The sequence below is a fragment of the Puma concolor genome, chromosome E2 (assembly GCF_028749965.1).
Source record: "Puma concolor isolate L17-30 chromosome E2, mPumCon1.1.hap2, whole genome shotgun sequence".
Taxonomy (NCBI): domain Eukaryota; kingdom Metazoa; phylum Chordata; class Mammalia; order Carnivora; family Felidae; genus Puma; species Puma concolor.
In genome coordinates, this window is record NC_141681.1 from 4,626,024 (window position 1) to 4,653,297 (window position 27,274).

General features: G+C 56.8%; 1 protein-coding gene and 1 long non-coding RNA gene across 11 annotated transcripts in view; one reads left to right on the plus strand and one right to left on the minus strand.

The window, feature by feature from the left end:
- The first annotated feature begins 23 nt into the window (after positions 1-23).
- ZDHHC7 (zDHHC palmitoyltransferase 7) lies at positions 24-26,978 on the plus strand. Of its 9 annotated transcripts, XR_015244621.1 has the most exons (11): positions 24-241; positions 880-1,038; positions 13,728-13,813; positions 16,395-16,725; positions 20,825-20,949; positions 22,974-23,070; positions 23,480-23,561; positions 24,274-24,404; positions 25,071-25,892; positions 26,143-26,195; positions 26,409-26,978. XR_015244621.1 is itself a non-coding variant. In XM_086688779.1 (10 exons), exons 5-10 carry the CDS (start codon positions 16,411-16,413, stop codon positions 25,245-25,247), a joined length of 927 nt encoding a protein of 308 aa, XP_086544905.1. In that variant the 5' UTR covers positions 24-241; positions 880-1,038; positions 4,072-4,272; positions 13,728-13,813; positions 16,395-16,410; the 3' UTR covers positions 25,248-26,978. The 9 variants fall into 9 exon arrangements, 6 of the variants coding, with proteins under 6 accessions (XP_086544905.1, XP_086544903.1, XP_086544907.1 ...); XR_015244620.1 differs by having other exon boundaries at positions 25,071-26,195; XR_015244619.1 differs by having other exon boundaries at positions 26,143-26,978.
- The window catches only part of LOC147573320 (uncharacterized), a 40,206-nt gene continuing 30,086 nt past the window's right edge, over positions 17,155-27,274 (minus strand). For both annotated transcript variants that reach the window (XR_015244622.1, XR_015244623.1), the window contains exon 4: positions 17,155-18,167. This is a non-coding gene — a long non-coding RNA (uncharacterized LOC147573320). The remainder of the gene's footprint in view (positions 18,168-27,274) is intronic.

Sequence of the window (27,274 nt, forward strand, 5' to 3'; positions counted from 1 at the left end):
ACTTCCGGGGGTCGCGCCGCCCGGCTCCCCAGGCAGGGCTCTGCGCTCTCGTGTCCGCTCGGCGGCTGCCTCCCTCAGACCGGGCCGGCGGGACGTGCTCGAGCCGAGCCGCGGGGCCCGCTCCGGCCCGGCCATGAGCGCGGCCGCATGATGCGTCCCTGCCTCGGCCGCTGCAGTCGCCGCCGCCGCCGCCGCAGGCCGGGAGGAGCCGCAGCGCCGGGCGACCCCGCCCGGGCCTCGGGTGAGTGCGGCGGGCCGGGCCGGGCCGGGGCCGGGCGGGCTGCTCACACCCCGGCCTCCCGGCCACTCCCTGTCCCCGGCCCGCCCTTCCTTCGGCCCCCCTGCGCCCTCTCCTCCGGACGCCGCGCTTCTGCGACCTTCCCGAGCTCCTCGGGGGCACCTCTGTGCCACCTCTGTGCCTGCGCTTGCCTTCCCTTCCAGGTGTCTCCTGTCACTCTTGATCTCTCGGGATACGGCCCGAATCGCAGCCCCAGGTTTTCGCCTGACCTTGGGCGTGACACTTAGCTCTCCCGAGCCGCGGTTTCCCCCTCTCATAAACTAATAACGGGGTTGTTGTTAGAGCCAAAGGAGAGAGTGGCTATAAAACCTTTCTGTAACCTGTAAAGAGTGCTTTATAGCCAGGCATTACAAAGGGCTTTCTTGAACTTCGCCCGTGGCTTCTCGAATGCTCCTGTTCTCCCTTTCTTTCTGAAAAGTTTGAATTATTCTCTCATTCTTCGCCCATCTTCCTGATGATCTTCCCTTCCCCCGATCAACGATCTTTGGTCGGGCGGGGGGGGGGGGGGGTGTGGTTGCCGGACTGGGCATCTGGGGCGATCAGGTCAGCCTTCAGGTCAACGTCTGCGTCTTTTCTTGCAGCCAAGGTTCATCCCTCCCGAGGCGTCATTGCTGCTGGAACTAAGTCTCTCTGCTGTTGGACCGACACACTTTGCTAGCTTACCAGTAACCAAGTCATTATGCTTCCTTTCGTGACCAGTTGTGCAGGGAGTCTGCTTAGTGTCTGTCCGTGCTGCTCATGTATGTATCTATTTTACTCTTACCGTCTCAGGTGGTCTAGAAACCTGGATCAATACACAGTTCTCCCTACACTCTTCCCCTCACAGACGAGGAGTTTCATTTCTTTGTTTTACAACCTGAACTCACCTACAGTCACCTTTTAAGAGGTCACCTTGTTAACCTTGCTGGTTAGGAAGTCAGAACTCGACTAAAGGGAAAAGCTCTTGGGGTATTTGAACAAACGGGGTGGAACAGAAGTGTTGAATTGCATTCCTTGAACACCCTGGGAGGTGTTCGAGGTAGAAGGGTTCGGGTTATTGAGGTTAGTTGGGCGTTGTGTATTTCTGGGAGTTAGACCGGTGGGTTCACCTTGACTTTTGAGGACAAGATGACGCCAAAGGTAGCTTCGTAAAGAAGTCATTCGACAGCCATCGGAAGGAACTCTTCGCACGGATGTCTCAGCTCAAAGCAAAGGGCGTAAAACGTATACAGAAATATTCCTGCCACCAGTGGCTCAGAGCCTGCCTCAGGTTACAGGGAGCAAACTGGATCGTTGCAGCCGTGCTAATCCATCCATGATAAAAGCAGAAATCCCCTTCTAGAAAAGGACAAGTGTTAGCAGGAACAGCACGAAAAGGAACTTCATTAAGAGCAGTCTGGATGCAGTCAAAAGTATGGATACGTTTCTGCTTTCTTACTGAAAGTGTTATCTGCAGGCTCGAGACTCTTACCGATAGTATCGTTTTCCGTAATTTGAGGCAGTGGGACTAGAAATAAGTTTGCATTGGAACCTAATGTGTTTGGAATGAACTGATGATCTGAGAGCTTCCCGGCTCCCCTGCTGGCGGGGCAAGTCTACAGATTATCTACCGGATAATTTTCCGGAAGTGGCTCCTAGGGATTATGTTTCTTAAAAACAGTGTTTTTACTTATAAAAATAATACAGCTCGGGGTGTCTGGGTGGTTCAGTCGGTGAAGCGTCCGACTCTTGGTTTCAGCTCAGGTCACGATGTCACTGTTCGTGAGCTCGAGCCTCCCTCTGTTTCTGCCCCTTCCCCACTCTCTATCACTCTCAAAAAAATAGTACGTTAACTTAAATAATACAGCTTATTTTGTATAAAAAGTGAAACACTAGAGCAGAGCATAAAGTGTGAACTCTCATTGCACTCCTTTGTGTCCCCAAAGCCAGTGTCCAGGGTCAGTATTCACAACTGGCCGCATGACCACTCAGCTGCGGCATCTGAGACGTGTTTAGGTCGACTGTGAGAGTGGGTCACTTCCAGAGTTTAGAGGGAACAGTCCTGTCAGACCACCCTCGCTTCTGACACCAGCTGCAAGTTTTGGGGTTCTCAAAACCACCTTCAGTTTTGATTGTTATTGAGAAGGACTCGCGGAACTTGCTGAAAGCTGTTAGGGCACAGTCGAGGCTTTTTTACAAGTAAAAGGTAAAGATTAAAATCAGCCAAGGGAAGAGGCTTCTGGCTCAGAGTCTGAGGAAGGAGCCAGGGTGAAGCTGGGGTCTTCTTCTCTCTCGGATCCAGAATGTGTCACATTCCTCGCACGGATGGGACGGCTCGCACGCGCGGGGCACTCCCAGCCAGGGAAACTCAGAGGAGCCGTGGTGCTTCGAGTCCTCTTTGGGGTTCCCTTTCATAAGCATAATTGGGTGATTCATCAATTGCCATGCTGATGCTGCGTGCCCCAGAGCCTCCCTCGGAACCACCTTGTCGGTCTCAATGGCGTGGCCAGCTCCCACCCGAAATCAGACTGTCAGCCGAGGACAAAGGCCAGACCTCCTTTTGGGCAAGGTTAAACTTTTTGTTACACAGGACCCTTCCTTCTTTCATGGTCCCTTTCTACTTAAAAATACACTCTTTTGCTTTACCACTGATGAATGGCTACCTTCTGGAGCATGGAGGAGACAGAGGCCACTGGGAGAATTCGCTCAACCTTGATTTTTTTTTTCTAGCTAAAATATCTCCCAATGTCCACCAGTCTTTTTCTTTCCTTTACCTCTGAGGAAGAGAGAATCCCTCTTCCCATTAACTCTGTGTCCGTTCTTTGGTCAGCCTGTTTCGGGACCGGCATTCAGTCATTTCCTCTTACTTTTGCCTCTCTGATTTTTTTTTCTCTTTCGCTGACTGCTTTGCCTCTGTCTACAAACATGTCTTTGTCTTGCTAATCTTAGCTCTGCTTACCACTGAGTTTTATTCCATTCTTGGAAAACCTTGTTAGAATCCTATTGTCTAATAAAATCCAGATCCTAATGGGCCCAAGATAATGCCTCACGTTGGCACAGCATCTTACAGTTTGGAAAACGATTACGTCATCCTCCAATCCCCTGTAGATAGCGGGGGCTTGGTAAGTGCTTGATCAATGGGTAATTTGGCTGAGCAGAGGGTGAGATTCCTCAACTTGGGGGAGACAGCAGGAACAGAAGCACAGGGGTAAGAGGGCATGGTGAGGGAACCGGCATACGCGCCGTGTGGAAGAGAGTGTGAGCACCACGCCTGAAAAGGAAGGGGAGCCAGGTTCAGTGGGGCCTTGAATGCCATGGGCAAGGCTGAAAGGTTTCGGACCAGACTGACTGACGCACCGGGTGATGTTTGGTGATGACTCCTGCAGCTGCGTGGAGGGTGGCTGGACCTCGCGACCGACCGTGGAGATTAGGATTCTGCAGAGGCACCTGCCGGAGGCCAGGTGCCTAAACTTGGTGGTGGGAAAGGTGAGAAGAGAAGGGGCCGAGCCCTAAGCAGGAGGTGTCCTCGAGCCTGTAGGGAGGGGTGGAGGTTGTGTGTCTAGAGGGCGAAAGGGACTTAATAAATACCGGTTGCCTGAGGAGTGCTCCCGGTACGTGGGAGGAGAGGAGGGCTCTGTGTTTAGCTGGTGCTTTGGAAAGGGTGCTGTTTGTTCACAGCGCCCAGTAAGCAGGGGCAGGCAGGATAGAGAGGCCGCCAGTGTCTCTCGAGACAGGCTCTTACAGCGTCAGTTCTGTGTTGAAATGTTTTGAATTCTTAGAGTTCCATAGTCCCTAATTCAGTTTATTCATTACAGAATGCGTTTTCTGACACCAAGTGCTCTGGGAGGCGGTGTATTTTAACGGAAGAGCATGGGCTTTGGAGTCAGAAGGTCCCACGTCCACCCTTCACTGGCTGTGAGCTCGGGCAGGTTACTGTCGCTGTAAGGCTGCATCTGTTCGTGCCTGAAGTGAGCTCATATTAGGGCCTTGCTCTTAGGCTAGCGGCCGGCTTCAAGGTAATGATGCATGTAAAGTTCCGGGGTGCACGGGGGGTGCGTAGTGATTGGCCTTTCCGATATCTTACATTGTCGTTAATTTGCGACTGAGAGCTAGCTACGTTAGCACGTCAGATGGTCCCAGTGTTTTGGATTTGGGCGAGTCTGATGTTGCGAGAGTTCACGTCATGTTAAACGAGGAACCCCTATTTAGGAAGATGTGGAAAGAGGCTGGGATTCGCCAGCCTGGGTCAGGTCCAGCCGTTCCCTGGGGCAGGACACCTAAGAGGTTTGGAACTCTGGTGTTCTTTGTGTCTCTGGATTTAGAATTCCTGAGGGTTCGTTTACCTTTTTGGGATCTTTAGAAAAAGCTTTCAGAGACAGGCTGTGGCTCTCGCGCAGGGATAACCGTGAAACCTCTGGGATATCGGTGAGCGCGTCCTTGAGGCCACTTCATCCAGCCCGTGCTCAGGATGACACCCTGGAAATGGAGATTCCCCCAGAAGTGTGGGATTCTCTCCTCCTCCCCTTCTCTCTCTCTCCCCTCAACCCTTCCGCACGTCTCCCTGACTGCTTTCCGCAAGGCTCCCAGACTCCTGACCGCGCCCCCGCCTCCCCCACCCCGGCCAGATCCCACCGCCTCCCCTCCGTGTCCCTGAGTCTTCTCGGGCACGCTCCTTGCCCCTCAGCTCACTGCACAGACAGGTGCAGAGTGCGCGGCGTCCTGGGGGTGTGCCGGGACATTGCAGGGCATGTGACAGCCCGCGAGGTGGGGAGGTCAGCAGGCTCCAGGTCAGGTAGAGCTTTAGACCACAGGGAGGCCTTTGGATGTTACTCTTAACGGCAGAGGCCCCTCGTTGGGTGGGTTTTTTTTGTTTTGTTTTGTTTTGTTTTTTAAATTTTTTTTTCAACGTTTATTTATTTTTGGGACAGAGAGAGACACAGCATGAACGGGGGAGAGGCAGAGAGAGAGGGAGACACAGAATCGGAAACAGGCTCCAGGCTCTGAGCCATCAGCCCAGAGCCTGACGCGGGGCTTGAACTCCCGGACCGCGAGATCGTGACCTGGCTGAAGTCGGACGCTTAACCGACTGCGCCACCCAGGCGCCCCATCGTTGGGTGGTTTTAAGTAAGGGAGGAGTATGATCTGATTTGTATCTGTGAAACCTTATTCGGGGTGGGCCGTGGGGTGAGGGAGGCAGTGACGGTAAAGACCGACCGGGAGTGCTGGGGAGGCGTCCTGCGGACTGCCTGGGGGAGGGCTCGTGGCCATGGTTTGGCTGGGCAGGAGGTGGAAGAGGGCAGATTTGGGCTGGTTTTGGAGATGGCGCCCACAGGACTTGCTGGAGGGTTCGATGTGAAGAGGTGGGGGGGGCAGGTGGGGGAAGAGTTCAGCGAAGAGTGACTCCTATGTTTTGACCTTGACAACTAGCTGGAGGAGGTACGCCCTACGGAGCTGCGAAGGTCCGTAAGGGTTTGGTGGGCGGAGGGGGTTGTTGGGGAGGATCTACTCAGTGAGGGCTGGTCCAGATGGCTGGATCTACTCAGTGATGTACGGTTCGTTTCGGAGCTTCCCAGATATGCGTATCATTAGCAGCAGTGTTTGTGGGCCTGAGAGCCCAGAAGATCCTTCAGAGAGAGCGGAGATAAAGGGAAAACCCAGGGCTGAGCCTGAGCACCGCCACCGAGGCACCTACAAAGAGGAGGACCCAGTAAGAGACTGAAGCGTGGCCTGTGGGAAAGAAGGAAAACCCAGCACCATCCCCCTGCACCCATGAGATTGGCTCCTGGTGGGTGCGTTTCTCCATTTGCCATCTTTGATCGGCAGCACCCAAGGCCTGTTCTAGAGCGGTTATGTATTTTAGTGTCGAAGACCTTCCTAGAAACCTTAAATAAGTTTACTTGTCACAGTGTGCATAATGTGCCAGCATATTATTGAGACTTGGCTTTACTTGGCTTAATATTCTGTTGGTTTTTTTCCCCCTTAAATGTTAATATTCTGTCTTTGGATTCAATAATTTGAGAAGATGGTGGTTTTGTACAGCATACATCATCGGTAGGGTTTGAAAGCACAAACTAAATCTTTCATGATTGCAAAATGATGGAAGGAACGTTTGAGAGCGTAATTGCCGTAAATACGCTACAGCACATTATGTGGCCACTCCATTCTTTCCTTCTTTCAGCAAGTACAGCTACGACTCTACGGCCTATAGTCCTCCGCTCCACCCTGGCTCACTTAGCATCCAGGATGAAGGTTGATGCCCCGGGACAGACGTGCTAGACCTTTCCCTTCACGTCCTTTCAGGTCGCAGCCTGTTTGCACAGCCACGTGCTGGAACTTATTTTTATCCCGAAGGGCCCCTCTGCTGAGCTCTTGGAACTGCCCTGCTGATCCAGCCTCCGTCCGACCTGGCCACCTTGTCACTTCCTCCAAACCCGGTTCTTAGTCTCACCAGGACCTCCAGCTCCTTAGAATTTTCTGCCAACTGGCTTGTCAGGCTTCTCCCCTTCCTCCTGCATTCCACAATGGGTCATTTCAGCTCAGGCCTTGCCTTTGACACCTGTTTGACACCTGGTTTTCCATTGAATCATCGGTCATCGTGGCTACTCTCCAGCCCCGCGTAAGCCTTTGGGTGCTGAGCTGGGCTCTTGGACGGCAGAGCAAAGCGGTCCCATCACGTTGTTAGAAAGTGGGGGTCTGCGGCACCTCGTGGGCCCACCACTTGCTCGGCTGCTCTCCCTGCAGCAACTGTTCCCCGATCTCAGTGGCTTCCTGCACTTGTAACACCCACAGCCCAATGGTTACTCTTTGCTCAGAAAACAGTGCTGTGGGGTGTAAACAGCTTTAGCTTCAGCCCATCTCCATGGTTTTCCATAGACCCCCTGCCCCACTGTTGCTTCCTCCTTCTCAGGAAGGGGGATCATCCCCCCCGAGTCTGCAAACTTGGACCCTCATCCTTCCAAAACACAAAAGTGCAGCAAGCCTAAATTACTTTTGTAGTGGCAAGAAAGTTCAGCGAAGTACAGAATTAGAAAGAAAAAAGAAACAGGAGTAAGCATGGCGAGGCCTCTTAGCTTATGTTTTCTTGGTCCGATATCTTAATTGGCTCAACTGTACATAAATATTTCATTCTGTTTCCATTAAATCACTTTGGGGGACGTGGTAGGCTTTTAAAAGCATGGCACAGTCAAACCAAGATGCACTTTGGTGACACCTGCCTGGAGCCCCTGCGGGTCCAAGGCGGCCGGTGTGCAAACGGGGACCCCGCACAGCCCGGGTTTGACCGCGCAGGCTACTTACGTGTGAATTTTTTTGATACGGTATATAATACCGTAAATGTGTTTTCTCTTATGACTTTCTTAACACTTTTTCTCGTGCTTCATCATAAGAATACGTACAAAAATTGTGTTCGTTGGCTGTTACCGTCATCGTGAGGCTTCAGATCAACGGTAGGCTGTTAGGAGTTAGATCTCGGGGGACTCCGAAGTTACCCACAGGTTTTTGACTGTCTGTGGGGATGGCGTCCCCAGCCCCGTGTTATGCGAGGGTCCGCTGTACCTCTTTAGGATTACCGTAGTGTATGAGATGGTGCACGAGAGCGGAAACTGGGAAACAGAATCCCCTCTGCTTTTCCTTCCAGCCGCGTAGATCCTGGACTTCCCGGCACTTTTGGAAAGCGCTTCTCTAATTTTCCCACCCCCCGCTCTCCCAGGCTCGTGGCCCTGGACTGAACCTGCCAGGGCGAGATCCCTGAGGGGCTCCTCCAGTGCCCGCTTCGCTGGGGCTGACTGCTCCGGCCTGCCTGCTCTTCCCCGGCCCTTCTGGCGCCCTTGCTGGCTCTTTGGGCCCCTTCCAGGGCTCTAGCCCCACACTTCTGTGGCCCCGCGGGTGGTCACGTCCGGTCCCCCTTTGCTCGTCCCCTCTGTGCTGGGGTCTCTAGGTCGGGGCAGGGGGAGGGCGGAGGACTGTCCGCCAGTGTGTTCCACAGGTGCCTGTAAGTCTGTGAGTCCCAGTCTCGGGCTCTCTCCCTGAGTCTGCAGCTCCTGCGTCGCGGAAGAAGCGGCCGGGGCAGCAGTGTTTCCGAGTCCCTGTCGCGTCCTTGTATTGTGCCCCCGCTGCCCCGTGCTGTCGGTCCCTGCTATGCTCTTTCTTCCTGGGCCTGGCTGTGAGGTAGGGGCGCACAGGCCCTGCCCCCTCTTGGCCCTGGCCTGCGCCTTCTCTGCTCTCGGCCGCAGCAGCCTCCTTCCACCCGGGTCTCACCTTGTTGCCAATTACATTTTAAAGCATCTGTTCACAAAGTACTGGTGCCTCCCATTCCAGCGGAACGAGTCCAGGCTTCCAGACTCCTCCACGGGCCGTTCTGAGCACCTCGGAAGTGGCCCCGGTCTGCCCGTCCCCTCTGCCTCTCCCCGCCCTCCTTCTCCCCAGGCCTGAGGCCCCGTAGCACGCCATGCACCTCTCCCACCCGGGTCTTCTCACACTCTTCTCTCCTGTCTGGGCCCTGCCTGTTGTCACGGCCCACCACGCGGTCCCCTTGCTTTCTTGACGCTTTCTCTGGCTCCTCCAGACAGAATTAGCTGCTGTCCTCCCTCTCACTTGTCACACTTGGCTCCTAATTTGGGGGTAACACTTAGCATATTATTTACCAGCCCCACTGCCACCTCTGCTGGTCTGTGAACTCCTGTGGGCTAAAGCTCCCGTCTGTGCTTGTGCATCGGGGGCCTGGTGTAGAGGGGATGGTGTTGGAACCGCCCCCCCGCCCCCCGCCCCCTTTGAATTAAGTAGATCTTTCATGGCTTGTGTTTGCTTCGTATGCTGCTTCTGTGCCTGAAGCAGAGTTGCTTATTCCTGCTTTTTATAGGTCATCAGTGGGTGTATGAATACTAAAGCCATAATGAGTTTAAACAGCATTGTAACATAAACATGAATACCAGAGTCTAGGGTAGACATTCTTTTTATTGCAATAGAGAAAGTAATTATATCATGATTTTTTTTTTTTTTAGATTTTATTTTTTTAAGTACTCTCGACACCCAGCATGGGGCTCACACTCAAAACTCCGAGATCAAGAGTCACACGCTCCACTCGCTGAGCCAGCAGGCGCCCCTCTTGATTCTTTTTTGTAGTAACTCATCACCAAGGAATACTGATGTCTTCCGTTCATTTGTTTTCAGTTTGTATTTGAGAACACATTTTCTGTTTATAGCCAAGGTAAAAAGCAAGGGAAGAGGCCAAGAACTTTGTCTGAAGGGACGTCTTGTCAGAGACGTCTTGGCTCCTGAGCGCAGCTTCTGGAGGAAACATCTGGCTGGAGCTTGGCTTCACTTGGCCTTTCCCACCCGGCACATGAACTCGCACCGGTTATTTTCCTCCTGTTCATTCTTTTAGTGAAGCGGAATTAATGTATGATGAAATGTACAATTTTAAGCGTACTGCTGATTGTTGGCTGTTTTTTTTTAATTTTTTTTTTTTAATGTTTATTTATTTTTGAGAGACAGAATGTGAGTGGGGGAGGAGCAGACAGAGAGGGAGACACAGAATCCAAAGCAGGCTCCATCCAGGCTCTGAGCTGTCAGCACAGAGCCCAACCCGGGGCTCGAACTCATGAGCTGTGAGATCACGACCCGAGCCGAAGTCGGACTCTCACTCGACTGAGCCACCCAGGCGCCCCTGTTTTGTTTTATTTTGTTTTGTTTTTTTAAGTTTTTTAAAAAAAATTTTTTTACGTGTTTTTATTTATTTTTGAGACAGAGAGAGACAGCATGAGCAGGAGAGGGGCAGAGAGAGAGGGAGACACAGAATCCGAAGCAGGCTCCGGGCTGTGAACCGACAGCACAGAGCCCGACGCGGGTCTCGAACTCACAGACAGCGAGATCATGACTTGAGCCGGAGTCGGACGCTTAACCGACTGAGCCACCCAGGCGCCCCGACTTTTGTCTTGACAGATGCTATGTCCCTCTCAGGATCCGGGGCATTTCCATCAGCTGAGAAGGTAACTTTGGCTCTTCTCAGTCATTCCCCTTGTGTTCAAACCCACTTTGAATTCTTTAAAAATAAATTCATGTTGCCTGGTTTCAAGGGCCATGTAGATGGCAGAACATTTTTTTTTTTTTAATTAATGTATTTATTTTTTATTGTACATCCAAATTGGTTAGCATAGAGCAACGATTTCAGGAGTAGATTCCTTAAGCCCCTTCCCCATTTAGCCCATCCCCCTCCCACAACGCCTCCGGCAGCCTTCTGTTCTCTATATTTGTATTTAAGAGTCTCTTATGTCTTGTCCCCCTCCCTATTTTTATATTAGTTTTGCTTCTCTTCCCTTCTGTTCATCAGTTTTGTATCCTAAAGTCCTTATATGAGTGAAGTCGTATGATAATTTGTCTTTCTCTGACGAATTTCACTTAGCATGATACCCTCCAGTTCCAGCCACATAGTTGCCAATGGCAAGATTTCATTCTTTTTGATTGCCGAGTAATACTCCACTGTGTATATACCCCACATCTTCTTTATCCGTTCATCCGTCGATGGACGTCTGGGCTCTTTCCATACTGTGGCTACTGTTGATAGCGCTGCTGTAAACATAGGGGTGCGGGGCGCCTGGGTGGCGCAGTCGGTTAAGCGTCCGACTTCAGCCAGGTCACGATCTCGCGGTCCGGGAGTTCGAGCCCCGCGTCGGGCTCTGGGCTGATGGCTCAGAGCCTGGAGCCTGTTTCCGATTCTGTGTCTCCCTCTCTCTCTGCCCCTCCCCCGTTCATGCTCTGTCTCTCTCTGTCCCAAAAATAAATAAATGTTGAAAAAAAAATTAAAAACAAACAAACAAACAAAAAAAAAAACATAGGGGTGCACGTGGTCCTTCGGAACAGCATACCTGTGTCCTTTGGATAAACACCTAGTTTAACTTTTTTGGATAAATACCCAGCAGTTGCTGGGTTGTAGGGTAGTTCTAGTTTTAGTTTTTTGAGGAACCTCCCTACTGTTTTCCAGAGCGGCTGCACCAGCTTGCATTCCCACCAGCAGTGCAAAAGAGTTCCTCTTTTTCCGCATCCTCGCCAGCATCTGTTGTTGCCTGAGTTGTTAACGTGAGCCGTTCTGACAGGCGTGGGGTGGTATCTCAGTGGGTTTTGATTTGTATTTCCCTGATGAGGAGTGATGCGGAGCATCTTTTCATGTGTCGGTTGGCCATCCGGATGTCTTCTTTGGAGAAGTGTCCATTCATGTCTTTGGCCCGTTTCTTCACCGGATTATTTGTTTTCTGGGTGTTGAGTTTGATACGCTCTTTATAGGCTTTGCATACTAACCCTTTATCTGATACGTCGTTGGCAAATATCTTCTCCCATTCCGTCGGTTGCCTGTTAGTTTCGCTGATAGTTTCCTTCTCTGCGCAGAAGCTTTTTATCTTGATGAGGTCCCACTGGTTCATTTCTGCTTTTGTTTCCCTTGCCTCCAGAGACGTGTTGAGTAAACAGTTTCTGCGGATGGCAGAAGGTTTTTGGGGTTTAGCCACGTTGTTGCAGGTGTCAGTAGCTTTTTCCCTCCTTGTTGCTGAGAAGTGTGCCGTTGCAAGAAGGTGCCGTAGTTTGTCTGTTCGCCTCCTGGTGCTGGATATTTGGATTGTTTCTAGTCCGGAAGATTATGAATACAGCTGCGTGAACAGTGCTGTCCGTGTTTGTGTTCACATTCAGCGTTCTCGGGTAAGTATCTCGAAGTGGAATTGTTGAGTCATAGGGTGGGTGTTTAACTGGGAGAAAGTGCCAGGCCGCTTTTCTTTTCGAAGTGGTTGCTGCGTCGGTTACTTTTTAAAATATATACGAGTAATTGGGGATTTGGTCTCATTGTGGAGATGCTGCTCTAAACGTGACGTCTGAGCAGTCTTGTATTTTGCAAAGCCAGCTTTACTTTAAAACCTTGTTACGTAAGCTTATATGAAAACAGTTCAAAGTATCATTGCATATTAATAGTTGGTTACCGCATAGCTATGTGAACAAAGTTACTGTATATAAATACCGTATTTTAAAAGTCTTCCCCCCCCCCCCCATTAGTTTCAGCAGCTTTGGAGTCACGGCCACATTTGTTCCTCAGAAGGGGCTCAGGGCTGGAAAGGTGCTAGGGGACAGTGGCCGGGATGGAGGTGGGAGGACAGGCAGGGGGGTCGTCGGGTAGGTGCCGAGGGAGAAGTGGCTTCTGAGGAGCCTTGAGGCAGGACAGTGAGCAGCCTCGCTCTGCTCTGGAGCGTCTGTCTGGTGGCAGGGACTGGGGGGCCCCCGGGAGAGGCGCCTCCCGCCTCCTGACCCCCGGCCCCTCCTCCTCCCCGACTTGCGCGCCAACCTCCCGCTGTCCTAGTCAGGGGTTTTGGTTTCGGAAGGCAGCACCGACGGAGGGTTTGCTTGAGCAGAATAATCTATTGGAAGGACACGGGAGAAAGAACGGACAGGCGCCGGGACGGTGGGCCAGCCGACTGTATTTTATGCTGTCTCCTGAGTTCTTTCTCTTTGTCACTTAGCTCTCCTTTTGGGAGAGTTCCTCACTCTCCTGTCCGATGCTGTTTTTAAAATTCTGTCACCATTTTTATTTTCAGTAACTAGGAAGTTCTCAGAATGTTCCTCTTTTGTTTCACAGATACGATTTCTTATTTCTTCTTAATTTCTCTCTCTCTCTGCCTTTTGCCTGTTCTGTGTTTCTTTCTGGGGCTCTAGCCTTTCGCGCGCCCCATTGTGGGCTTTTTTCAAAACATCTGAGCCACGTGTAAGCCAAAGAATTATGCTGTCCTCCTTGAACGCACACAGTGATGCGTGCCAGTCATATTTCAGAAAGACTGGAAATAAATGGACAGCTTGAAAAAAAAAACTAATGAAAAGATTCGTGCTGGGAATAAAGACTGTTTATGTCGGGGGTCCCGCCCACCTTGTTATCTTCAGGCCCTTTTTCTCAGGGCCACACACGAGTGCTTCTGCAGAGGCCACGTCTGGTTGCCGCCCGCGGGTGACCGGGAGCCAGAGGGAGACGCCAAGGGGGGGCGGTCTTTTCCTCCAGTAGGCGGTCCTCAGTCGGTTCCCTGTTTCCCTCCCTCCCCGTGGGCCCGGCATCCCCTGTCCAGCACCTCTCCCCTCGTGGTCTGGCTCTGTCCGGTTTTCTCTGTGATTCTCCTGCTGTGGCCACTAAAACCGTTGTCGGCTTTTGAAACGCAGGCTGGTCGGATGTGGCCTGGATTCTCCCTGGGGATCTTTCTCAAGAGGTTCGGGCTTCTAGACTCGCATTTAATCCTGGGGCAGGCGTAACGTGAAATCACTTCAGAGTTTACTAGTAGTGGAAATGCAGAGGAGCGATGACTTCGTCAGGGGTGGTTCCGGGTAGCGGAACTTTACGTGACAAGTGTGATGTTGGTTACACAGCTCCCCGAATTAATCCCGGCCTAAGAAATGCCGTGTACTTCAGTCGTAAGAGAAGTAACCTTTCTCATCAGATCTTGTTGTCTTTCAGATCCCGTCACATAGGACACTATGCACCTTCACATCCTGAAGAAAAGGCGCAAAACGTTCAAGTAATGCTTCGAGCTCGTTTGTGAGGTAAGCGAGGGGCCCTGCTGACGCTGACGCTGACTGCGTTCGTTGACGGGGCGGTTTGTGCGGTATAGACGGTCAGTCTTTGACCTGTGGGCTTCGGCTCGCTCGCCGCCTCTGGAGGGGGCTCCATGACGCAAACCCGTGAGCGATCCGTATGGCAGACGAGGTGGGCGCCGGGCGAGAATTAACGGGAAGCGTCGCCTGGATGGCAGTCCCCACACGTCGTGGCGACCCGCCGTGCCACCTGCCGCGTTCTGGGAAACCGCTGTCCCTAATGTGAGCATAAACAGCTCAGGTGCGGCAGCGTGGACGGCATCCCGTTAAATCGGCCGCTAAAGTCCAATGATGACGGTGCGCCCCCGGCTCGCCCGTCGCTCCATCGCGCTGCCTCCGGGTTCCCTCAGAGGTGGCCGTCAGGGCTCGGAGACGAGGGCGGTGCGGCCCTGAGCGGGGAGGGGGCCGCGCGCTCGCCCCGGCGGCTGCAGGCGGTGTCCCGTCTGCTGTCCCATTTCCAGCGTCTGCATGGCTTCTTCACTTCCTCCCCTCCCTTCCTGTGGTGTAAACACAGTGACTCGGCAGAACGCCGGCTCGTGCAGCCGGTGACCGAGCACCCGGTCTAGCCGGCCGCGCCCTGCCGTGTTCAGCGCTTGTTTTCCTGGACACGAAGTGACTTTGGGCTGTCAGGTTCTTTTCCCGTGGCCTTCGGCTGATTTGACAAACGTGGCACATCGGCGCCCTCCCACGGTGTCCGTGCGTCTGCGGCTTCTCCTGCAGGAGCACGCCTGTCACCGGTACCTTGCCGGCAGGGCCGAGCGGGACGGGCCCAGCGTGCGCCGTGCCTCCGGACGACCCGCCGGGCCCTGCTCTCCAACGGCCCAGACGCGCTCTGGCGCAAGGCTGGCCCGTAGCTTCTTGTCTTGCTGTCCGGCGAGCAAGCGCCCGCTCGTCACGGGGAGCGTCCTGCTCGAGGAGTGGCCGTGGAGCAAAACGGAGGCTGGTCTCAGGGATTCTCCGGCTTAAGGCCTCGATGTATAGTGACGATGCGCTAAGACTCTTTCATGGAAATCGCTATGAAACTACTTAAATCTGAGAAAGGGACCGGTCTCTTGGTGTTGCATCTGCCGAATAACAAACATGCCCTTGCCGGGGGCCCAACAGCCTGCACGCGGCAAACGGGCACACGGGGAGAAGGCCAGACCCTTCATGAGAGCCCGCCAGGGAGGGGAGATGCACAGGAGCTCCCTTAAGGCAGAAGGGGGTCTGCACGCCACAGGCAGCACCGGTGGGCGGGCCCTGAGAGTTCCAGGGACGGGAGAAGCTTCCAGTCACTGCCCGGGCACTGACAGAACTGGGCTGCACCGGGGGTGTGCGCCATCCTCCGATGGTCACGTCAGGTGTGCCACAGCCCTTCTCCCAGCGTGCCCCTCTGGGGAACGGTACCTGTCAGGACAGCTTGCTGGGGGGAGAGGGGCGCGGGGAGCTCGTCTGCACGGAGTGGACCCCCGGGAAGGCGCGCCGACGGGCCGGAAGGCTGGCTGTGATCTGTCCACTCTCTCTTGATCTTTAGTTTCTTGTGTGTCACTCAGAAAAAAACCTTCAAGCGATGTGTGTCCGACCTGCGAGCGGGGTTATTTTACGGCCTGAGGGAAATCGGGTCTGGCCTCGTGCCCGTGCACCGAGCTGCCTCCTGTCGGCTCGTCCTTGTCATCACTGTGCCGCAGTTGCTTCCGAGGAAGAGCCGCGCCCATCTGTAGGCCCGTGGGGGCCCGGCGGTGCCCTCGCTCCTGCTCCCACGCGGAGCGTCCTCGGGGCCCCTGACGGAAGGCCGTGGGTGTTTCTCCTTCCCGTGCACGGACACCAGGGCCAAGCGAACCCCCAGCCCCCCTTCCCCACCGCGATCACGAGCGCTCAGCCGCTCGGGTCGCTGTCGGGGCGTGCATTAGCGCGGCAGCCAGAGCCGGCCAAGAAGAGTCCGGGTTTTTCCGGAGTCCCCTCACACCCCGCGCGCTGTCCTGTAGCGGGCAGCGTGGGAAGCACGGGAGAGGTGTCCGAGAACGGCTCAGCGAATGGATTAACGAGGGAACGAGAGTGTTAAGACGCGAAAGCAGAGAGGAGCACCCTCCCGGAACAGCACAGAGCTCAGGGCGACGGAGGGGACACAGAAGCGCACCGCACGCGGGGGTCCTGAGCGGACGGGGGCCCAGGGCCTCCGCACAGACACGGCCTGGGCCTGCTGGCGAGGGTGGCGGCTGTGGCACGACTCGCTTGGTCTCCACCGCGGCTGGGAGGCTGCCTCCGGCCTCTTCTTTCCCTTATCTCTGTTCGTCCGTGGCTGTGGCTGGCCTTCGGCGGCTGTGTGCGCCTTGGGGTCACTCATGCCGTGGGGTGTACTGTGTCATAGGCTGTAAACTAGTCCCCGAGGTGAAAGATTTTAAAGTTCAGGTCTTGTTCCGTTGTTAATGTTCTTTTCTGCTGTGTGTGGACTGTCTCACGAGATGGTCCGGAGCAGACTAACCCGTCCGGTTTACCAGTGTGCACGTGCCCCCCCCCCCCCGAGCCTCATCAGCTCTGTCCCGTCTCCTAGGGTGCCCGGGGACACCATGCCGTCATCAGGACACCGGCTCCGGGATGTCGAGCATCATCCTCTCCTGGCCGAAAACGACAATTACGACTCTTCGTCGTCCTCTTCCTCCGAGGCTGACGTGGCCGACAGGGTCTGGTTCATCCGCGACGGCTGCGGCATGATCTGTGCCGTCATGACGTGGCTCCTGGTCGTCTATGCGGACTTTGTGGTGACTTTCGTCATGCTGCTGCCTTCCAAAGACTTCTGGTACTCTGTGGTCAACGGAGTCCTTTTTAACTGCCTAGCGGTGCTGGCCCTGTCGTCCCACCTGAGAACCATGCTCACAGACCCCGTGAGTACCCACGGTCACCCTTCATCCCCTCTCGTGTCTGGTCGTGGGGCACCACAGACCCCGTGGCGAAGGTGCTGTTCCTCTGGCCTCGGGCTTTTATTAACTCCTGGTACAGACGTGTAGCATTTTTGTGTTGGTTTTTTTTTTTTTTAAGTTTATTTGTTTATTTTGAGAGAGAGAGAGAGAGTGTGTGCGAGCAAAGACAAGTGGAGAAAGGAAGCAGAGGGGGAGAGAGAATCCCTAGCAGGTTCCACACTGTCAGCGCAAAGCCCAACGCAGGGCTCAAACTCGTGAACTACGAGGTCATGAGCTGAGCTAAAGTCAAGTCGGACGCTGAACCGACCGAGCCACCCAGGCGCCCCTATTTCTTTATGTAAAGCGGGTTCCACACCCACCATGCAACTCAAACTTGTGACCCCGAGATCTGCAGGCACCCCACTTATTTCATGTCTGAACTGGAGCATAAACATTGCTCAAAGTGGGGTCTCCATGCAGAAATGAAAATCCATCCCATCGGGCTGTTTGTGCAAATGTAAAGGTGTCCCTGAGTGATTTGTCAAGTTCCTCCTGGTTTAAATGCTTTGTTTCTCTGCAGATCAGACTGACAGCTGGGAGATCTGGTTCTAGATTTCACCACGTAACTAATCTTTTCTGTTGTCTTTTGACCAGAAGCAACTACTTGAACTTCAGTGGGCTAAATTGAGGTTAGATATGATCTCTAAGTTCTTTCTAGCTTCACAGTTCATTAATTGTTCTGTAATTACACACAGAAGCCGAGGCTGGCATCTCTTTCTAGCCTGGAGAGGGTCAAGGTCCTGCATGTCTGTGCGGCGGGGAGGGAGAGCTCCTTAGTGACCGCACTGGTTCCACCAGGTGTGGGTCGTTGACCCGGGAGGAAGTGACTGCGCCAGCGAGGTGTCCTCGGCTCAGGCTCGGGTCAGGGAGGGAGCCCGGCCCGGGTGTATTGTGCGGTGTCGACAAAACCAAGGTGCTGTATTGGGCTCCGTGTGGGAGCGACTTCCCTCAGAATAAAGACCTGACGCCGTGAACTGCCATCGGTCCCTGACATCCCGAAGGCCGCTGGATTCAGAATCTGTGCGTTGGGGTTGAGGTTCTTTCTCTGAGGTGTGAGACCTCCTCTAGGTAAGCAGAGCGGTTGAGGCCCTTACAGCTCAGCCAGGAGTCCCCTGCAGACCCTGGATCCAGGCTTGCTGCAGAGCCCGGAGGGGACGCAGAGGGCCGCTGTGTGGGGCAGGAGGGCCCGCAGGCTCAGCGGAGACGTTCCGGCCATCGGCATGCACGGCCGGGTGCTTGTGGTCCCTGTGGAGCTTCATTTGAAAACAGGTTCTTTTGAGAGCATTAAAACAGTGGTTTTAAACCTCGGGGGCAGGGGCTCCTGATTTGTGAATTACAGTCTTCAGGGCCCGTGTCTGTTGGTGGCGCTGTCCAAAGAAAAGACTGAGAAGTTAATGTCTTGTACAGATTTTTTTATAAACGAGATGAGGAGTTTGAGGCTGAAGCGATACTGATCAGTCCGCAGAGCGTGGTTTACGTGGACGCTGATGTGACTCTTGCTGTCTGAGCTCAGATCCCGGGGCTTTTCCCTGCTCTGTTCACTCGGTCTCTTGCCTAGTGGGGGTCTTGGGCAGAGGACAGCATTTATAGACCCGGCCGGGTGGGCAGCCCGGAGCGGCGCTGTGGGACGAACTCAGATGCATGGCCTCCCAGTGGCTTTGTAGCCTCACCTCACAGTCTCTGACCGCAGCCCACTCTGATGTCCGTCAGAGGCTCCGCACAGCCTCCCTCTGGGAGTGCAACCCTGCTCCTGGGCCCTGCGGTCCAGCTCCTATCCCGGCCCCCCTCCTTCTACAGAAAAAGGTCTCCACCCTTGGAGGAAGCCCCAACAAGGCTGGGGGGAGCCGAGGAGAGGTGGTAGAGAGGTGTGGGCAGGACGCTGCGTCTGTCCTGCACGGACACATTCGTTTTCCTGGTCGGGTCACTACAGAGAACGTTGGATGCAGTGTTCAGAGGGAGGGCCTTCCAAGGTCAAGGAGGAGTTTGGGGCCTTGGATGTCAGCATTTTAATTCGAATTTAATCCGTATACCGTAAAACTTACGTTTTTAAAGTGCATAGTTAAGTGGGTCTTATCCGGAGCTGTGAAACCCCCGCCATAGTCAGTTTTAGGACATTTTCATCACCCGGGCCTTTGTCTTGAGGCTTTCACTGCACTCTGGAGTTCCCAGCTTGCACCCCTGTGCCTGTTTTCACATGCTCCCTGCGCCCTGGGAGATGCATAAATGAGTAGGTAGGTCTAGGGGAAAGCCCCGTTCTCAGCTGCCCCTTGGCTAGGTCTTGGGGACCCAGAACGCATGACAGGGAGTTGGGATGAGATGCAAAGATACGGGAGAGGGAGAGGGACGCAGAATCACGTAGGGCCTCCTGAGGCCCTGAGAGCGTTGTCGCCTCCCCGGGGTTCTGGGCCAGGAACCAGAAGAAAGACGCCCTAAACACCAGCGGGGTCCCCCAGCCGTTAAGCCCCGCGTGAGGGCCGTGCGGCTGTCCTTCTGTCAGGAAACAGTCCTGAGGGATCTCTTGGAAAAGAGGGGCGGTTGTTGGGGTGTCTGCTTTTCAGAACGGTACGGCGGTGGGTCACAGTTTTTACTGGGGAAGGGTACATGTCTGTCTCATAAAAATGAAGGTGTGTGGAGTTTTAAAACTGGGTCCCTTGCCTCCTACTATGGAAACACGTGACACTGAACTGTCACCGGGAGCGTGTACGTTGCGGGGTTTGTAAGATCCGTATAGCGTTGTGACTACCGGATGTGTGGAGGAAACCTGATTAAAGACTCCAGATTGTGGTATGTAAATCCCCTAAAATTAACATCCTGACTTAAATTTTCAAAGCCAAAATGTGTTGAACCTTTCACTTTTAAGTCTTTCTTAAGGAGAAAATTGTAGCGTTAGGAAACACTAGGCTCCTGACCCGAACAGCTTCCCAGTGCTAGGATGGCCAAGGGACAAGTGCTTGTGTGTTGGGAGGTGAACTGAGGAGCAGGGAGGGCTGGGCTCCTCCTGCTGGTGCACGGGTATTAGGTCAGCCCTTGCCCCACGCAGCTTCGGCTCTTGTGCCCAGTCCCTTGCCGTCCCCGCCACTGTGTCCCCGCCACTGCTCACTGCCGCCTCGCGTCTCCTCGGCTCTGCGCTCCCTCCGCGGCCCCGGCCTGCACTTCCCAGCGTGCCTTTCTGCTCGAGGTGCAGGCTCCGTGGCGCCAACCGGTGGGAGAGGGGACCTCGTTCCCACCTTGCCACCGTTACGAGCCTCCTCCACGCCAGTGGGTCCCCTTTCTTCGTGCGCCCCGCCGTGGCTCCTGGAGTCCCGTCCCGCGGACGTGTGGTCACTGCGCAGCCCCCGGTGACCGCTGCCCAGGCCTCGCTGGCGCTCTGTCTCTTGCCGTATTTCACCTTGGCCAGCACGTGGGGCACCCCCGCCACTGCCCTCCCACCGCGGGGCCCTCCCCACGGCCGGCAACGATCCCGTCTCAGGGCCGCACTTGGCAGGTGTGTGTACGTGAGCGCCCGTGGCGAGGCCGGCAGACCCGGGCGCGTGACACAGCCTCGCAGACGTGAGAGAAAGTCCTTCTTGATAGCGTCCCGTGAGGGTTGCCCGGCTGCAGCTGATGGGGAAACTCTGGGCCACCCCGGTCACGTCAGCCCTGCCCATGAGAGCGCGGTGACAGGGAAGGGTGTCAGCAGAACACGCTGGCGCCCTTCGGGGACAGGCAGCGCCCTTGAGTCGGGAAGTCCTGACGAGTAAGCCTCGCCTCCGGCGTGTTCTGCGTAAAGCCAGGAAAGACTCAGGCGGCTGACCGGTTCAGAAAGGATGAGAAGGTGTTTCGAGTTCATGTGAATGCAGATGCCACTTTTCGTGGGAAGTGACTTCCGGTCCTGCCCGAGGGACAGTCACATCGCCGCACTTTACGCGGCGGCCGTGGCATCGCGCATCATCTGACGGCATCTCAGACCGAAGCACGTGCGCTCACTGATTCTGTTTTTGAGCTTTCCTTCCCTGGAACCAAAATACGTTCTTGCCCGCTACAGGGGGCAGTGCCCAAAGGAAATGCCACTAAGGAGCACGTGGAGAGTCTGCAGCTGAAACCCGGGGAGGTGATCTACAAGTGTCCCAAGTGCTGCTGCATCAAGCCTGAGCGTGCCCATCACTGCAGGTACCGAAGGCCCCGCCCCGGGCCCACTACCCCAAGCAGCCCCCCCACAGCACCCCTCCCCAGAACAGCCCCCTCCCCAGAGCAGCCCCCTGCCCCAAGCAGCCCACCCACAGCACCCCCTCCCCAGAGCAGACCCCCACCCGGAGGAGCCCCCTGCCCCGGAGCAGCCCCCCCACCACTGCACCCCTGCCCTGAGCAGCCCCCACCCCAGAGCAGCCCCCTGGCCCAAGCAGTGCCCCCACAGCACCCCATCCCCAGAACAGCCCCCTCCCCAGAGCAGCCCCCTGGCCCAAGCAGTGCCCCCACAGCACCCCATCCCCAGAACAGCCCCCTCCCCAGAGCAGCCCCCTACCCTGAGCAGCCCCCCCATAGCACCCCTCCCCAGAGCAGCCCCCTGCCCCGAGCAGCACCACCACAGCACCCGCTCCCCAGAACAGCCCCCCGCCCCGAGGAGCCCCCTCACCAGAGCAGCCCCCCGCCCCGAGAAGCGCCCCCACAGAACCCCATGCCCAGAGCAGCCCCCTGCCCCAAGCAGCCCCCCCACAGCACCCCCTTCCCAGAGCAGACCCCTGCCCCAAGGAGCCCCCTGCCTCAGAGCAGCCCCCCCCAACAGCGCCCCCTTCCTAGAGCAGCCCCCTGCCCCAGGCAGCCCCCTGCCTGAGCAGCGCCCCCACAGCACCCCATCCCCAGAATAGCCCCCTCCCCAGAGCAGCCCCCACACAGCACCCCATCCCCAGAACAGCCCCCCCCACATCACCCCCTCCCCAAAACACCCCCTCCCCAAGGAGCCCCATGTCCCGAGCAGCACTGTGCCCCGAGGAGCTGCCTGCCCCGGGCAGCGCCCCTCCACACCTCCTCCCCAGAAGACCCCCCGCCCCGAGGAGCCCCTGCCCCAAGCAGGACCCCCTCACCAGAGCAGCCCCCCCACACCCCCTCCCCAGAAGAGCCCGCCGCCCCGAGCAGCCCCCTTCCCCGAGAAGGCCCCTGCCCCGAGGAGCCCCCTGCCCCGGGCAGCCCCCTCCAACAGCACCCCTCCCCAGAGAACCCCCTCCCCAGAGCAGCCCCCCCACAGCACTCCCTCCCAGAGCAGACCCCCGCCCCGAGGAGCCCCCTGCCCCAGAGCAGTCCCCCCTACTGCACCCCCTCCCTAGAGCAGCCCCCTGCCCCGAGCAGCCCCTCCCCAGAGCAGCGCCCCCACAGCACCCCATCCCCAGAACAGCCCCCTCCCCAGAGCAGCCCCCTGGCCCAAGCAGTGCCCCCACAGCACCCTATCCCCAGAACAGCCCCCTCCCCAGAGCAGCCCCCTGCCCCCAGCAGCACCACCACAGCACCCGCTCCCCAGAACAGCCCCCTGTCCCAAGGAGCCCCCTCACCAGAACAGCCCCCCGCCCCGAGAAGCACCCCCACAGCACCCCCTCCCCAGAGCAGCCCCCTGCCCCGAGCAGCGCCCCCACAGCACTCCCTCCCTAGAGCAGACCCCGCCCCAAGGAGCCCCCTGCCCCAGAGCAGCCTCCCATAGCACCCCCTCCCCAGAGCAGCCCCCACACAGCACCCCATCCCCAGAACAGCCCCCTGCCCCGAGCAGCGCCCCCCACAGCACCCCTCCCCAGAGCAGACCCCTCCCCAGAGCAGCACCCCCACAGCACCCCATCCCCAGAACAGCCCCCTCCCCAGAGCAGCCCCCTACCCCAAGCAGCCCCCCCACAGCACCCCTCCCCAGAGCAGCCCCCCACAGCACCCCTCCCCAGAACGGCCCCCTGCCCAGAGTAGCCCCCCGCGCCAAGGAGACCCCTGCCCCGGGCAGCCCCCCCTCCCCAGAGCAGCCCCCCCACAGCACCCCCTCCCCAGAGCACCCCCTGCCCAGAGCAGCCTGTGTTTGCCGTGGCCGATACGACAGCCCCTCCTCCAGAGCAGGAGCCCCTTCCCAGAGGCCTCTTCCCAGCACCACGTTCTGTGCATCGGATGCGTGGCCTGGGGTCGTATGTTCTCAGTGCGTGGAACACCGACAGGTTTCTCCTTTTCAGTATTTGCAAAAGATGTATTCGGAAGATGGATCATCACTGCCCGTGGGTGAACAACTGCGTGGGAGAAAAGAACCAGAGGTTTTTCGTGCTCTTCACTGTGAGTCAAAGTCCTCACGTGCCGACTCGTGTTGCGTTCGTAACTAGAGCCTTGCCCGGAGCAGGCGAACTTATTGTCCCGTCTGACGAGGTTCTCCGGGACCCGTGTGATAAACCGTGCCGCGGTGGGTAGGACGCACCCCGGCAGGTGTGCCTGCTCATGTTGGTTTAGGTATTGGACGCGGTTTCGTCCTCACTCAGACGCCTTGAGTCACAGGTGCTAACAGCTGGGCGAAACGCGTCCCGTGTCCATCATGACCTCGGGTGGGCAGCCGGCAGCCACTGGGACGGATTCCTCCTGTCCTTAATTGTGACTGACGAACGAGACAGGGTCAACACGCCGACGTGGCCTTTGCTCCTAAAATATGTCATCGCTCCCTGAGTGCTAATCGGCTTCTGTCTTGTTCCAGATGTACATAGCTCTGTCCTCAGTCCACGCTCTGATCCTCTGTGGCCTCCAGTTCATTTCCTGTGTCCGAGGGCAGTGGACCGGTAAGCTTGGCGTGGGTTTCTTTCCCACAAGCGCCCGCCGTCAGGCGGAAAGGGAAACGCTACAGGAATCGACAAGTTCCTTTAAGAAGGAATACGGGTTTTAACACCACTGTTTTGCTCGTGGATCGAAGCCACATGCACAGAATCATCCTTCCTCAGTCCAGAAGTAGTTGGTGCTGAGTCGCTCTGCAGAGTGGGAGCCTGCCTGGAAGTCAGCATCCTCCCACCAAACCTTGTGTTTGCTTTCTGGTCAGCCAGCTGGGGGTTGTTCCGTGTGGTCCTCGCGTCACTGGACCCCCAAAGCACAGCGCGGCAGGAGCGAGTCAGGTGGGCGCTGACTGCCGCGCCCCAGACCGGCCGGCAGATCAGACGGACTCACCCCCGGGGGGCCTGCAGGGCTGTCCCCTCCCCTAGCTGTTGCTGAAGGTCAATACGCAGTTGAGCGTGCACGTGCAGTCTTAGCAGGAACCTGGGGTGACGGGGAAGCTGACCGAGAGATGGCGGAGTGGATCTGTGCCTGGAGGGGTGGCCGCCCCCACCCTGTGGTGAACGGCGAACGTGCCCGTTGACGGATGAGCCCTTCCGTCCGTCCGTGCCGGCTTCGGGGCCGGCACTGCGAGGACGCTCCTTTGCGTGGCCGCTGGGCCGTCCCATGCTTGGGGGGCTGCTGTGCTCTGGTGGCCTCTCACGGCCCGCTCTCTCTCGTTCACAGAATGCAGTGACTTCTCGCCTCCCGTGACTGTAATCCTGTTGATCCTCCTGTGCCTTGAGGGTCTTCTGTTTTTCACGTTCACCGCGGTTATGTTTGGTACCCAGATTCACTCCATATGCAATGACGAAACGGTACGCTTCCTTCTCCGTTGCGCTCGCCCGGCATTTGGCTTGAGTGAGTGGGAAAGGCCAGCGGCCACAATGGGTGCGAGTGTACTAACTCGGGAGGTAGGGCCGTCTCCATAAGCTGCGGCGGGCTCCCTGTGTTGGTCATTCCCGTCTGTGCGCCGTGCAGGTTCAGGGATCAGTTGATTCGAGAGTCAGCAGAGCCGGGCAGAGAGAGCCAGGCCGAGTCCCGATTTCTGGGAGACCCAGCCCCTAGACCAGCTGAGTGGGGGGCAGGGACCCGATGGCCTTCATGCCTCCGCCCTGGAGGGTCTAGGGCAGACACTGGGTAAAGGTGTGTAACAAACGGAAGGAAGGCCGGTACCCCGGCCCAGAGGACGCGCTCCGCCCTGCCACCACTATATGCGGGTGGCCCCCGGCCGGCCGTGTCTCATGTTGGTTTGGCCCGTGGCTGCGGCCTGGATGCACTCAGGAGGCCGCGGGGCCGGCCCGGCAAGGAAGGTCTGCTCTGCTGACCGCGAGGCCACACGTCACCTGAGCACGTGCCCGTCCCACGGAACCGGATCCCACACCGTGGCGGTTCCTCTGCCGTGACCGCAGGGCCCGACCCGCGCGTGTCGGGGGCTTTGCCGGTGCTGCCTGCCACCCACCTGCTCTCCTTTCTGCCTCCAGGAGATCGAGAGGCTGAAGAGTGAGAAGCCGACGTGGGAGCGGAGGCTGAGATGGGAGGGGATGCGGTCTGTCTTCGGGGGGCCCCCCTCGCTCCTCTGGATGAACCCCTTCGTCGGCTTCCGGTTGGGGCGGCCGCAGACCAGACCCAGGAAAGGAGGCCCAGAGTTCTCCGTCTGAGGCCCGTCGGCGGACGCGAAGGGATTCAGTCGAGTCCGGAAGGGCGGCGGCAGCTCACCTGTGACCAGTAGGGCGAACAGAACCGACAGACCAGTTGCCTGCAGCAAGCAGTTTTATGTTTGTAGTCACAGATGGCAGACTGCCCGCGTCAGCGACCGGGGGCCGGTTTCCGCCTGTACGACTAACAGAAGGTACGTGGCCGCGTGAAGAAGTGTCACGACCTTCCTGCACACTTAGGGTTCTGGTTCGGGACACTGCATTTTCTAAGAGGTTGTGTGGGGTATTACATGGGTTATTAAAATCCTGTGTCCTCAAGCTGCTTTTTTCAGTCATGAAGAGAAAAAAAAGTCAATCCAGTGAATGAGAATTCTCCAGCTTAACGGTTTCAGGGCGTTCCTGTTGGCCCTGGGATTCATTAGTGCGCAGCCTTGATCGAGGAGGGGCCCTGACACAGAAAACACTTTGGTCTCGATGAGCTTCGATACTTTGCACTGAGTTTGCAAACGATCTGTGCACTGAACGGTGAAGGTGGCCTTCGGCACGCGCCCACTGCCCCGAAGAGGCCGCTTCGACCCTGTCGGCAGGTCTGCGTGTGTGTGTGTGCGCTTGCTTAAGATGGGCGGTGTTGTTGCGGCGACCTAACAGGTAACAGCTGCGTGTGGCCGGCGAGCTGCTTTCCAGAACCCGAGGTTTCAGGGATGAGGGGAGAGCTGCCTCGGGACCCTTGTCCCCTGGGGCTTGTCATGAATTATGAATGTATTGCATTTTGGAGAATGTCTTGATCCAAAGAACAATCACTCCCGTGTGGTCCTTCGTTGCCCTCCTGTTTTGACTTTATTTTCCAGGTCCCGAGTGCGTGAGGGCCTCGGAACTGATGTTTTTTTTTTTGTTCCAGCCACATCAGGAGTGTCCTAACGGCACTTCGGTGAGAAGTCTCGTGGCGGCCGGGTACGCCGTGCGGCCGCGTGCCGCTGCCGGGGGTGGAGGGGGGCGGGCATGGCCACAGACACTCGCAGAGAGACACGGGCGGCACGGAGGACGTGAGGGGACCCCAAGACAGAGCCCCGGGACCCCGAGCCTCAGTCACTCGCAGAGTATTCAGGACGGCAACAGCTTTAGTTTTTGTGTCGTTCATGTTTGTTTTTCCACCCACGTCCCAAGCGATCCAGTAGGACCTTTGGTGCAGAGCTTAAACTTCCATCAGAAAGCAAACAGCTCCCCTCCGTGGGGACTCGCCTTAAACTTGCTCGGTCTGTACCTGTTTTGCGGGACTCCGGACGAAGCGGTCCTTGACAAAGCCCGAGGCTCTCCTCCAAGCCTGCCTGCACGCTGACGAGAGCCGGTGTTCCCCTCCCGGCTTCTACGCCTTTCCGTTCACCCTTGAGCTGGTTTGGGTTTGGGTTTTGGTTTTAACGAACCCGCACCCTGTCCTAGTCAGGCTTCCGCCCCTGCTGACGCAGATCCACGGGGGACCTACCCGAGACACGCAGCTGTAGCCGGGCGAGCAAAGCGGAGGGATGTCCCGGAGACGGACTGAGAGCCCCGGGGCAGGGGCCGTGTCCCCACCAGAGGGACAGGCCCCAGGGGCCCAGACGCGGCGAGCCGCCAGGAGTCGCGCTGCGTCACGCGTCTGCACATCCGTTGTCCGCGGTGGGCGTGTGTGTCCGGCTTCGGTGTGAGGCTTTTAACGTGTGTACCTGTTTATCAATAAAAAGTGGTCCAAGTGGTGGATTCCTGTGAGACTCGGCAAGTGTGTGCAGGTCCGGTGTCCTCACCGCCTCCAGCACCGCCCGTATGCGACGCACGGCGGCCCCTGCCGGCCCCAGGCGCTTCGGTAGGTGGCGCGGGTCCTCGCACACTGTCGCTGTCTTCGGTAGTTGGCTTCTCCCCGGTTCCCGGCACCCGCGGCCCGGCAGGTACCGTCACTCCCGCGGCGTTGGCCAAGCCCCCAAACGCTCCGGCGCCCTGACGAGCGGCGTGGGCCCTCGGCGCTGCCCTCGCGGACTTTGCCGCGCCCACACTTCGCA

Coding starts and splice junctions, on each gene's coding strand:
- ZDHHC7 (XM_086688779.1), top strand. CDS start 16,411: ATGCCGTCATCAGGACACCGGCTCCGGGATGTCGAGCATCATCCTCTC. Junction 16,726..20,824: donor GAACCATGCTCACAGACCCC/GTGAGTACCCAC, acceptor TGCCCGCTACAG/GGGGCAGTGCCCAAAGGAAA. Junction 20,950..22,973: donor GAGCGTGCCCATCACTGCAG/GTACCGAAGGCC, acceptor TCTCCTTTTCAG/TATTTGCAAAAGATGTATTC.